General features: G+C 44.0%; 1 protein-coding gene across 1 annotated transcript in view; it reads right to left on the bottom strand.

Annotated features, from left to right (window-relative positions):
• Window positions 1-13,051, bottom strand: part of Enpp1 (ectonucleotide pyrophosphatase/phosphodiesterase 1) — a 57,410-nt gene that overhangs the window by 4,478 nt on the left and 39,881 nt on the right. The window contains exons 12-21 of the mRNA XM_004630314.2: window positions 11,365-11,396; window positions 10,002-10,129; window positions 8,547-8,616; window positions 7,604-7,691; window positions 6,218-6,387; window positions 5,421-5,472; window positions 3,451-3,602; window positions 2,401-2,530; window positions 1,875-1,955; window positions 735-867 (exon numbers count right to left, since the gene is read on the bottom strand). Coding sequence (XP_004630371.1) covers window positions 735-867; window positions 1,875-1,955; window positions 2,401-2,530; window positions 3,451-3,602; window positions 5,421-5,472; window positions 6,218-6,387; window positions 7,604-7,691; window positions 8,547-8,616; window positions 10,002-10,129; window positions 11,365-11,396 — 1,036 coding nt within the window. The remainder of the gene's footprint in view (window positions 1-734; window positions 868-1,874; window positions 1,956-2,400; window positions 2,531-3,450; window positions 3,603-5,420; window positions 5,473-6,217; window positions 6,388-7,603; window positions 7,692-8,546; window positions 8,617-10,001; window positions 10,130-11,364; window positions 11,397-13,051) is intronic.

The raw sequence follows: 13,051 nt of genomic DNA, 5'->3' as shown, positions 1-13,051 counted from the left end.
AGAGATGGCCTTTTAAACAAGTGATGCTGGGACAACTGGCTACCTAGTGCAGAAGATAAAAGGTAGACGCATATCTCTTACCAGGCACTAAGTGAAAATCTAACCAGTTTAAAGATCTAAACATTAAGACAGAAACAATCTGTTAAAAGAAAAATTAGGTGAAATTCCTGAAGTCACAGGCATAGGCAAGGACCTTCTGAACAGAGATATTTTTAAGGAACATTTCAACAGAGCACACTTTCAATAAATCGTAAGTTCAAATTGAGCCAAATAATGAAATGTGCTATATGAGATTGGGTTAATCCCAAAACCCCAGTGTACTCTGCCAGATTGAGAATAAGAACAAGACACTCCAAGCCAGGTGTGGTGGCCCATGCCTGTAATCCCAGCGCTTGGAGGCTGAGGCAGGAGGACTGTTGAGAGTTCAGACCAGCCTCAGCTAGAAAGTGAGCTCAAGGCCAGCCTGAGATGCACAGAGACCCTGTCTCAAAAAGACAACAACAAATGGGGCTTGAGAAACACTCAACCCAACCAACTACTCCTCACACAGAAAGAGTATTGTACCAAACATTGAGCAAGACCTCAAAATCAGAGACCCCACGCATTTTGTTATGCTCAGCAACATCCTGTACACAGAGCAGAGCCGAGCAGTGTTGGCCGGAAGGGCCCTGCAGCCCCACCACAGGGCCAGGCCACCAACGGCCACCTGCAAGCATGACATCGCCCATCCTTACTGCCTCAGAGTCTCCCCGGAGTCGCTGTGGCCGTCATAGTCGGAGTCAAACACGGGGCCACTGACCACGTTGACGCCGTTCCTCTCCTTGGCGAGCCTCAGCAGGAGGGTATTGTGAAAGTAGCGCCAGATAACTAAAATGAGAAGGATGACAGAGGTCTGCAAGGACAGCCAGCACGCTACCCGTGAAACACATCAGCCCCACGACCACGTTGGACGGACTGTCACTGCCTGAATCTTCCCTCTGACACACGCACAAGGGTGTGGACGCAAAGAAGACACCTTAGAGGCTCTACGTAAACATGCACAAGTCGGATTAAGTGTGAATGTGTGGGTTTTGCCTGTAGGTGTGGAACGCTACAACAGTTGATGATGTAAGTTCTATTTATTTTCAAAATAAAAACCACTAGGAATTAACAATTTGGGAAGCAGATGAAATGTTACATATGAGTTCTTTTCACTCTTTCATTATGGAATGCTCACAATACCTCACACTCCCCTTCACTTCGGGGGGACTGGCACATGGACACAGCCCACCTTGACTACTTTTGATCCCTTTACCTCCCCTCTGACCCCAACCTTTCTTCTAGTTCCCTTGTGCATTTCCAACAGGTCTTCCTCTCAGTTTCCTTGTACAGTATGTATGAGTTGATCGTGTTAGCTAGATAACTTTAACAAGAGTGTTACATACTTTTCTGTCAAAAATGTTTAGAAACTTTTAAATATACATCTGGCCATGGTGGAGTACTTAAGAGACTGAGGCAGGAGGATCACTGGGAGTTCAAGACCAGCCTGGGCTACTCCAGGCCAGCCTGAGCTACATAGCGAGACAGTAGACCAGACCTTAGAAGATAATTCTAATATTTAGAGAGTTTACCTGCATGTATTTTCAAAGTAAAAGCTTTTTGTATTTCTTTTTTTTTTTTTTTTTTTTTAGTCAGGGTCTCACCCTGTAGTTCAGGCTGGCCTTGAATTCATGGTTATGCCTCCCAGAGGTTGGGATTATAGGTCATGCCCAGCTCATATTAAACAAACCTTCAGCAATGTATTTGATATTTATTTATTTATTTGATTTAGTCCACAAATCCTATTAAATAAAAATACCCATATATACTGAAATTATAAAGTCAAAATTTTTTACCTTGAAAACTCTGGTACATTGGCACGATATTAGTAGTAAGTAATGCTTCAGAATATATTTGGCTTGAATATTTACTCAGTTCTAAAAATAAAAACACAGAACAATTTTTTATTCTTTGAACCTAACATTCAAAGTTAGAGTTTCTCCCGGTGTAGGGTGGGGGGAATTCATACAAAGTTAGCAGGAAGGGCCTCCCTGCTACTGAAAGAAAGGCAGATGCGTTAGAGTCACCCCTTAAACTTTTTTAATTTCTCCTTTTTTCAGGACAATTCGTCAAAGAGATAGAAAGTACAACAAGAAGACCCGCAAAGGAAGCACATTCAAGCGTCACGTGATTTGTCCACTTTTGGCTGACGGCATCGCGCAGGCAATCTCCCTTCCTGAGCCTTCACGGTGAGGGGACAGGACCCTCTCCGGCCCAGAAGAGCACCTGCTGCCCCCAAACGTCTCTGAGCTGCAGGGCCCATCTGGGCAGTGAGGCATGAAAGAGGACGCAGAGAGGGGGCGTGGGGAGGCAGAGGCTTACGTGGGGGGGTGAGGAACCCGTAGCTCAGTTTGGCGTTGTTTTTATAAAAGGAGCATTTATGGACAGGACTCAGGGGGATCCGCAGGTCCTGGTACACGCAGTTGGAGAAGTCCCCTGCAGAGAGCACATCCTGGAGGAGAGGGGCCAACAGGCCGCAGGCATTAGGCACGGGAGGGCACAGGAGACCTGTGCGTCCACCCTTGCTGTCCTCCACTGGTCCACAGCCACCTTTTCTCTAACTGAAAGGTGAAGATCTGTTACAAGTTTCAGGACGCTAATCCCTTGCCACAAACGTGCTAACATCTTCCTACACTGCGCACATTGCATTTCAGTTTTAAATTACAATTTTCAGCGTGTCACGCAGCACAATGCTGCTCTGCACACCCCCTGCGCTGCCACACGTCTCTGGGAGAAGGGAGGAAAGCCATTTACAAGCAAGGGACAACCCCAGAAGTAGTGACAACTATGAATTCAGGTAGCTTCGGAAAGCTGAAAAGTTAACCAGAATCAATGAGCACCATAATTAAGGCGTTAAACAACAACAAATATAAGAGGTGCCGCCCAAAATCTGGTGGACGCTACATATTAGGAAGCCAAGTGAAAACCAGCATCTCGAAGTGTTCTTTAAAATTTTTTACGTAAGGTTCAAAATAATATGTGCAAGTGCATGTTATATTTTTAACACAGAAATTACGTATGTACACACCCTGTCTTTTCATTTATCATTGAGTATTAACAGCAACTGTATTCATTCAATCCAGTTGATATCCTGAGAGAAGCCAAAAACTATTAAACTATAAATCAGTCTTCAATATTAAAACAAGGACCAAATTGGCACACGCTTCCCATCTCGGCGGCCTCTGCTCTGTGGTGTCTCAGAGCCGCACAGCTCGCAAGGGGCGCATCGACTGCAGAACCCACCTTTTCTGCTTTCCCACCCAGCGTCTCCCCACTCTGGGGCCTGCACCACAGCGACAGGCTTGCTGCCAAGCTTTTGCTAACAGTATAACCTGAAGCCCCTGCAGGGCCAGAGAAACAGCAGACACTTGCATTTTTGTCCACGGTGTAGGACGTCCAGAGGGGCATGAGGATGTCGCGGCTGTACCCGCTCACAAACTGGTGGTGATAGAGCAGACACACGCTCTTCCTCTCCACAGCCCGGGGCCTTCCGTAGGGCAGAGCTCCGCGGTCCACGTTCTTCTCTGGAGCCCCAGAGGAAAAAGGAAGCCACCATTTAAATGCAACTCATGTGCACTGTGAATAATACATGGTCATACGCTCCTCTGACCCTTTCCTCTACTTCAGCGTGTTGAAAAACTGTTTTCAGTTAAAATAATAAAAATAAAAAAAGCAACTCATTAAGAGTAGCTGGGCGAGGTGGCACATGCTGGTGGTTCCCAGCCCTTGGAAGGCTGAGGCAGGAGGATCACCATGAGCTCAAGGCCAGCCAGAACTATGTATCAAGCAAAACCCTGTCTCAAAAGAAAAAAAAAGCAGGAACCATAAAAAATTAACAAAAGCAATGTGGTTGGCGGCAATTTTTGCTTATAAAGATACTGAGAGATCAACGTGTTATCAAGGTTTACAAGGAGATACTATATGAAATTGTTAGAAATTCCAAGTAGGACTCGCATCACCAAGTTTTTAACATTACGTTGATCGCCCATTCATTAGGATGTGCTGCTGCACAAAGCTCGTACGGGAACTTAGAAAGCACAGGATTCAGAACCGAAGCTGAGAACAACCGAGGGAAACAATGGAGGCATCTGCTGCCCCTTCCCAAACAGCTAATGCTCTGTGAGACGCTTCCACCACCTAATTGATTCCTACATCTCCCAGTGAATTAAGGTCATGCATCTGTTTTACTCAGGAGGAAACAGAAGCTCACAGAGAAAAAAGCCTTCTTCCACGACACAGGGCTGCTAAGCTCACGTTCAAGGGTGGGTCCACTCCATTCTGAACGTGTCACTGTTTACACTCAGCCACACTGGAGATAAAAGGATTCTGCCACCCAGCATTTAGAGTAGGAGTTTTATGCAGGCAGGCTCATGTCAGGATTAAAGCAGACTATACACCTCTATCTTCCAGCAAGACAAAAATGAGTCAGGTAATTGAAGGATCAGAGATTGTATCCGAGTGGCTCTGACCATCCTAGCCAAGTCTGAAGAATCTCATCAGCCACCTATATGTTCTTAATTTTCATTCAAAAGTTAAAAGAAATAACCCCTGGGTAAAGAAGTCAATTTATAACCTCTCATAGGGCCCGCAAGATAGCTCAGCGGAGTAAGCACCTGCTATGGCATGCGCAGGAACCAAGGTTCGATCCCTGGTCCCGCATGCCACACCAGCCCCTGCCTGTAGGGTGCGCTGAGCCAGCAAACTGTAGTAGCACACACCTACAATCCCAGTGCTGGGGCGGCTGAAAACAGGAGGATCACTACAAGTGTGAGCTGTGTAGTGAGACCCTGTACCAAATACACAAACGAAAAAAAAAAAAAAAAAAAATATATATATATATATATATAACCTCTTATAATTAGTTAAAAACCTGGAGATATATACCAAGCTGGCATTTTGTTTGTATGCTTTGCCTTTCTGAGAGAGGGTGTCCCTGTGTGTAGTTCAGGCTGGCCCTGATCCTGCAGGGTTCCTCCCACCTCAGCCTCCCTAGGGCTGGTATTACAGGTATGCAGCACCACACCTGGCATGAGCTGGTACATTAAATGAAAATGTAAGACTCCACAGAAAACATAAAAATCTTCAAAATTTCAAAGCCCTTCTACAGTGTGCACATAGTGACCTGGATTTAAGTGACAGTGTCATACACCCTTTCACTGTAAAATGGCCCTTCTTCCCTTCTGCCTAACAGCCCAGACTCAGGTAAAGCAAGAGCTGTGTTTCACCATGTGGGTCTCTGTTTGCCGGTCACCCCTAAATGAGGCCCTAAACCAATGCTCTGCGGCTCCTGCTGCTGAGCATGAGCTGTCCCCCCTCTTCCATTGGGGAGTTCCATGCGTTACCTTCCGTCCTGGTCAGATTAAACTGCATCTGAAAATCACCAATAGGCAAAATCTAAAAACAAGTTCAGAAAACTCTGTTAGGGCTGAGGAGGCACAAAGGGACTGTCACCAGCCCCCTCACAACCCAAGCCCAACTAACCCAACATGGAACAGAGGTGAGATTCCAAGACTCCTCTGACTAAAATGTTTTCTTTTCCATTGATGAGGCTAGGAGAAATGACTAATAAGACAAGGCCCTGCTTTGGATTCTTGTCCCTTCTCCAGTAGCTCTCGAGGTGCCTAAACCAGGCCTGACAGGTAACAGGGAGAACAACATGGGCACCTCCCACTGCAGGCTACCCTCACCACTGAGGTCCATTTGGTTCCTAACACCAGGTATTTTTATCTTCTTGCAGTAGCTGCTAAGATACTTATTGGATACTGATTACTAAGCTTACTTACAATACTAGTACTAATACTAATTATTAAGGTTTACTTATAATTACTAAGATATACTTAAAAATCCTGTGGAGATAAGATAAAAAGAGCAGCATCATAGATCCATTTTATACAAAAATGCTACTTTCCCCTAAATTTACTCGAGGTTGGGCTATTTTAGAGAGAACTCTGCAATGAGCTTACTCAACCCCTCAGAGCACCAGACGATAAAACCAACTGAAGAAGGATGCAAAGTGGAGGAAATAAGTGGTGCTGGGGTACAGAGCAATTGCAAGCTGGCCTGCCCCGGCGCTCAGTGTTCGCTAAGCATCTGTAGTTCTCAGCAGAGGATGCGGGCTGCGCCTCTCAGAGCTACTCACCGAGGGGTCACAGGAGCAGCCCAGGTTGTCTCTGGGGGTCCCTGTGATGGGGCAGCTCGCTGGGGGCTGTACTTCTTTGGGGTGTTCTGGGGTGTAAACGGGATGCTTTAGGAGATGGTTAAGACTTCCGTGAGTTCCATTATTCGGAGCAGGTGTTAAGTTCAGTAAATCTGCGTAATTCCAAGAATGGGAAAGAGCTACTTAGAAGTTCAAACCAAGTGAGTGGGTAGACTTATGCTATGGTTTGCACGGTTTGCAAAACAAATAGGTAGTTCGACAGATAGGTAGGATAGGTAGATAGGCCGATAGACACAGACAGGTGACAGACAGATGATAGATAGATAGATAGATAGATAGATAGATAGATAGATAGATAGATAGAGATAGATAGAAAGACAGACAGACAGATATCTAACTAGAGAGAGAGGCAGAGACAAACACAGATCTCCTTTGCCCTTTTAACTAAAACTAAGACTTTCTTGGCTTTTAAACTACTTGTAAGTAGGCTATTCTGATAAGAAATGCTGGCATGTATGTACTACTTCTCTATAAAAATTTCTAAGTTCTACAATAATAATAATAGCCAAGAAGTACTACATATCAGCCATGGATCTGAGTATTTCAGGATGTACAACTCATTTAAAGTGATTGGCTATTGGTCAAAGAATTTCATACTCAGGACATAAAGAGTCTTGCAAATGCCCGTTATCAACACAAAAAGGGAACAGTACATAAAACCCAATGCTCTCCACAGACTAAGAACAGGCCTTGGGCTGGGGAGATAGCTCAGTGGAATAAGTGCTTGCCTGGCAAGCTCAAGATCCTGAGTTCAATCCCTGGTACTACCAAAAAAAAAAAAAGCCCTAGGTTCAATTCCAGCATTACAAATAATTTAGGGCCAGGGAGATAGCTCAATGGCTTAATCGCCTACCTGGCAGGCAAGCACAAGGTCCCAAGTTTGATTCCTGGTACCAGGGGGAAAAAAAAACAACAGGCCTTACAGCCCTGCCTTTGTTCTTACAACCTGGACATTGCCATCTGTTCAGCTGTTACTACTACCAGAAGTTCTGCCATTTTGCTCTCCTCTCACTGTCCCCAAACTCCACCCTTTTGCTCCTAGCGCTCCTCTGACCCAGGAGTTATAGAATTGAACCCCAAGGCCCAGCACTGTGCAGAGACCCCCCTGAGCACTGACTCCACCCAGATGATGTCACACGAGCAACGAGAAGCAACGCTGCACATTTTATTTTCAGTTGCATCTCGATCAGAAGAGGAAAGGGAAAATGCGAGGGTCCGTCCTCCTCCACCACCACACCCCCCAGGGCCCAGTGCGTGACTGCTCGGCACTGTCCTCCTCAACTCTCCCCTCCTCCCGTTCACACTCACCACACATTAAGTTATAGACTTCAATGTTTTCAAAGGCGTCAACCTCCACACTGTGCTTGAATCCAGGTCCATAGCCAATAAAGAGAGCCTGGGTTGGCAAGAGCAGTAACACTTTTGTCAGTGCAGTTCAGCTACATGCAGAGGTGGTGCAAAAACGGGTATTAGGAGCCTTGGAAGTATGTTAAGGTGGGGAGATGTCCTGGCTTGGCAGACCTCGCGGGATGTTGTTCTAAACTCCATTATTATATGTACAACCTAACGACACCTCAAACTCTTCTCTTAGTTTTACTATACTCCCTGATTTGAGGAGCAGGACAGAATGGACAGCGGACTCCTCTCTCTTGTCCAAAATGGCATACAGTATTAGTCTCACCATGCCCACTTCCCATGGTGCTGCAGGGAACAATTTAACTTTTTTTTTTTTTTTTCAAACTTATAAGCGCAAGGCAAGCATGTATGCAATCTCCCCACTCTGGGAGGCTGATGCAGGAGGACTGCAAATTCAAGTCCAGCCCAGGCAATATAGCAAGATAGTGTCCCAAAGGGGGGCGGGGAAGACCTGGGGGACAGTTCAACCCCAAGGTCCCAGGTTCAATCCCTAGTGCTGAAAAAAAAAATAAATAAAATAAAAGATATCTCTTTTCAGAACATATAGGTATGATTCCTTTTCATCAGCTACAGCCCTGGCTTTCTTCTGTAGTGGGGTCATCCACTTACTGGTGCACAAATAACTATTAGCAATTTAGTGAATGTTACCCCAACAGATTCATGAAACATGAATATAAAATAGTAATAAAATTCTTTATTTTCCAAAGAAAGACAGCAATATAAAATATGTTTAAGAAAAAAATCATAACCTGTGCTTTTAAATCTCCCACTTTATATATTAGCTTCTCTTCAGGCTTAGCTCTATTTTTTCTTAAAGAATGAAAGTTTCACTTACTTGCATATTTGAAAATACATTGTCAGAGCCATGAAACCCGCCTCCACAGGGCTTCCTCTCCGTGGGACTCCTGTTTTAACATGTGCGGATCAATAATGTGAAATCTACTCACATAATCAGTAACTATAACTTCTTCATTAATAAAAAAAAAAGTAACTGTTTTGGTTTTCTTTTACCTTTTATTTCACTCTTTGATTTATTTTTAAATTTATATTATTTAGACAAATGATTGCCAACAGTTTACATAAACAGAAAGAAGACATTTAGTAAACACAGTGAAAATGTAGTAATTACCCAAATTACTCAATCTTGTCCCGTACAATTCCTTCCAAGCAGATAGCCCATATAGTATCTGATCAAAATTCCTTTTGGAGGCATAATTCTCATCTTGACATAATATGAGTATCATGTTAGAAATGAGAGAAGGATTTCAAAGCAGAACTCCTGAGACAGCGTACTCACGTATGTAGATCAAGGAAGGATTTGCTAAGCCAACATAAAGTAAATTAAATAACTTAGCTTTGAAATATCTTGCTTTTTTTCTTTTGGGGGGTTATTTTATTTTATTTTGTCTCAGTTTCTTTGAGACAGAAGTCTCCCTGTAGCTCAAGCTGGCCTCAAACTCATCGTGATCCTCCTGCCTCCGTCTCCCAAGTGCTGGGATCACAGGTGGGCACCATCAGGCCCAGATCCTGGTCTCTCTTCTCTGGGCCACAGCGCTTAAGAGCTGACTTATCCATGAAGTAAAAGAGGTGGCCAGGCCTTAGGTGACGTGCATCTGAACCCTATGACTACGGTATCAACTAGCTGTGACTTCACACAGATTTAACTGTCTTCTTTCAATGTCTCATGCAGATCATTTGTAAAACTTCAAAGATACAGGGTGAAAAAATGCTTGGCATGGGCTAGTGAGATAGCTCAGCAGACTAAGTGCCTGCTTGGCAAGTGCAGGGTCCCAGTTCAATTCCTGGCACCATATGCCATGGTTGGCACCACCCCTGGGTACGCTGAGCCAGCCACCAAGACCCAGTGTGGTGGTGCATGCCTGCAATCCCAGCACTGGAGAGGCTGGAAACAGGAGGATCACTATGACTCTGAGCCGTGAGTGAGAGCCTGTGCCAAATAAATAATTTAAAAAAAAAAAAATGTTTGGCATATGGTACTCAGATAGCCACTAAGTATTAATTCTCCTATGAGAGTACAAATCATCCCAGCACTTGGGAGGCTGAAGCAGGAGGATCACCGAGAGTCCTAGGCCAGCCTGCACCACAGAGTAAGATTCAATCTCAAACAAGCAAAAAATTAGTAGGCCAAAGTTAAGAAATCCTGGGTCCAGGAAAGAGAATCCTATTTGTAGAACTTTCACATGGCACCATCGTTAGAAAAGGCCCACTGGTTGCCCTGGGTTACTGAAAGGCCAGCTACGCTCTCTACCAGGGAGACTGCAGAACTTACAGTGCAAGTTGCCACTGCGGGTCCAGGTAGAACATCAGGGGCTCGATCCTGTTGCTTTTGGCAAAGTGAAAACGCTTGGGCAGGAACTGTTTCAGGTAAGGTTTGAAGTGCTGCTTGGGCTCGAGACACTGCGAGTGCGAAAGGTCAGAACAAGAACAAAAGCATGCTATTATTTCCGTGCTGGAAAAACTGCAAACCTCTCTTGAAATTCCTTTTAATTCCATGTAAGTTTTTTCTCACACTTTACCAGCCTGCCTGGTCACAGATAGAAAAAGAACAGTTCTTGCATTCTGGGAGGCTGAGGCAGGATACAAGGATAAGCCCAGCCTGAGTGATTTAGACAGTCTCAAGAAATAAAATAGGACAGGGCTGGCGAGATAGCTCAGTGGACTAGGTGCCTGCTTAGGCAAGTGCAGGGACCAGGTTTCGATCCCCCACACCACGTCATGCTGGCCCCACCCCTGGGCATGCTGAGCCAGCAACAGAGTCCAGGAGTGATGGTATGTGCCTGTCATCCCAGAACTGTGGAGGCTGAAAACAGGAGAATCACTAAAGCCCAAGCTGTGTAGAGCCTGTACCAAATAAATAAAATAAAATAAAAACAAAGCACTGGGCATGTAGTTCAGTGTTAAGGCCTTAGGGTCAATCACCACTACTGAAAAATAAAATAAAAACTTCCTTGCTAGTTGTATACTTTACAAGGTAAATATTCCAAGTCAGTTGAGTTTTTATTAGATATCATAATTGTTATTGCACCCTAGGGCTCTTTGACTGTGTCACTTGGTTACCCAAGACCACAATGAAGTCATGACTGCTAGGATTAATCTTATTTCCTTCTCTTTTCTTCTTTCTTTCCTTCCTCCCTTCTTCCCTTCCTTCTCTCTTTGCAGTACCAGAAACTGAGCCTATGGCATTCACGCTGACCTATTATTTTCAGCTGTTTTAAACATTTTTTACTTCAAGACAGTATCCTGCTAAGTCATTCTTTTGCCTGCTCTGAGCTTGAGTTTGTGACCCTCCTGTCACAGCCTCCCAGAGTGTTAGGATTACAGGTAGGCACCTCCAAGCCTGGCTCAGAAGAAAACCGTCAAAAAGCTAACCAGTTTATAACAGTACAGCCATGTGTTTTTCTTTACATTTTTTCAATTATTTTGAGTACTGTCATATATTTTTATAGAACTAGCAAGTATATTCTGAAAAACCTTCAGGCATTGATTATTGGGACATGTCCCCAAAGACCTTTAAGAGCCAGCGATATTGGCCCATATACTAAAATATTCTAATCCTAACCATAGACATTGAACCCCTTTTCTACATACACAAAATTGACAATAACCAGATAATGGAAAATAAAGATACTCACGGAGAGATTTTTGGCAAGGCCTTCATAATTAACTGAAGGGGAACAAAGTTAAGAATTAATAGTTGATGACATGCTACAATTAGAAATGAAAATTCTTCTAAAATGTACAATGTCTGACTCAAATTCCATATTTAAATACCAAAGCCAATTTCAAACTCATTCAAGGCCCTGCACACTGGCTGTAAAGGGCCAAGACGGACCCTTCAGCACCACCCTGTCACCGCGCAGACAGAGCAGTGCTCTATCATTAGGGGAATGACACAGGCCTCTTCCACCCATCATCCGCTCCCCCTTCACCGGTCTCCTCCCAGGCCATTCATCCACTCATCCACGCGTTATCCATCCACCCGCCCAATTATCTGTCCCTCCACCCGTGTATCTATGCATATTTACATATATACCTAGACCTAGGATGATTCCATACATGTTTAACATACATACAGAAAATACCTGGGAAAACATATTCCAAACTTAACAGTAGTTATTTCTAAGAAGGGGAATGAAGTTGTGGAAAAAGGGGAGACTCATTCAGTTTAACATAAGAAACACTTTATACTTTGTATATGTTAATATTCATTGATAATTCTAGAACTTCAAATGAAAGGGACACAAGGAAACACAGAAGACAAGTACATGGGTTTAAAGCTGGATTTTCACTGTAGCTCAATAAACTTCCATAGTGTACAATGTGTTGTCAAAATCAGCAACTGCGTAGCTTTCTAAATTTCCTTGAGCTCTACATTTTGAGAAAATCATCCAGATAAGAGTATATATTATGGGGCTGGGGAGATAGCTTGGCAGTCTAACCACCTGCTAGGCAAGCAGAAGGACCCGGGTTTGATTCCCAGTACCATATGCTGGCCCTGGAACCTCGGGTGCCTCCTGCCAGCCACCAAAACCAGGGATGGTGGCACATGGTTGTAATCCCAGCACTGGGAAGGCTAAGACAGGAGGATCGCTACGAGTCAGAGCTGCATAACAAGACCTTGCACCACACAAATAAATAATTAAAAACCTTTTTAAGTGTACATATTACATACATATTGGATGTATTTATGTGTGTATTTTCATGTGTGCATATATACTGTATACATATTGTGTGCATTAGATGTATGTGGATACGTAGTTTTTGTTTGAACTTGGGAAAAGTGGTTGTGTACAGGGAGGCAGAAGTGTGGCTTAAGTTGCTTCATACTGAACTCAAATATCTTGGGCAGTGCCGAGGCCCATGCAATTTTTAAACAGATCTTGTAGTCACCATGGTCAGCTGTCCCTGGGTGTCCTTGGGGACCTGGGTCCATGAATATTGTGGTTCCCAGATGCACAAGTCCTGCACATAAAGTAGCGCAGCACTTGGAAATAACCTACATCTGCGCTCCCCTGCACTTCAGATTACTCTGAACGCCTAACCTGATGTACATGCTATACGAAAAACTGTTATGCTGCGTTATTTAGAGAGCCAGGACAAAAAATGCAGCACGCGCTTCACACAGGTAAAATGTCTTTCCAAACATTTTCAATCTGCAGTTAGCTGAACTCACTAATACAGAACCATTACACACGGACAGCTGAGTGTGCTACATTTCTAGATTGGAAAAGAAAAAACCAAACTAACTCTGCATTTGGAACTTGGACTCTGTGCTAATATAGCTCATACCTATTTTCCTGCAATGAGATGTTTTTAAAT

This window comes from Octodon degus, unplaced genomic scaffold (genome assembly GCF_000260255.1).
Source record: "Octodon degus isolate 3935 unplaced genomic scaffold, OctDeg1.0 scaffold00034, whole genome shotgun sequence".
Lineage (NCBI taxonomy): Eukaryota > Metazoa > Chordata > Mammalia > Rodentia > Octodontidae > Octodon > Octodon degus.
This window is presented reverse-complemented; position numbering and strand designations above follow the sequence as displayed.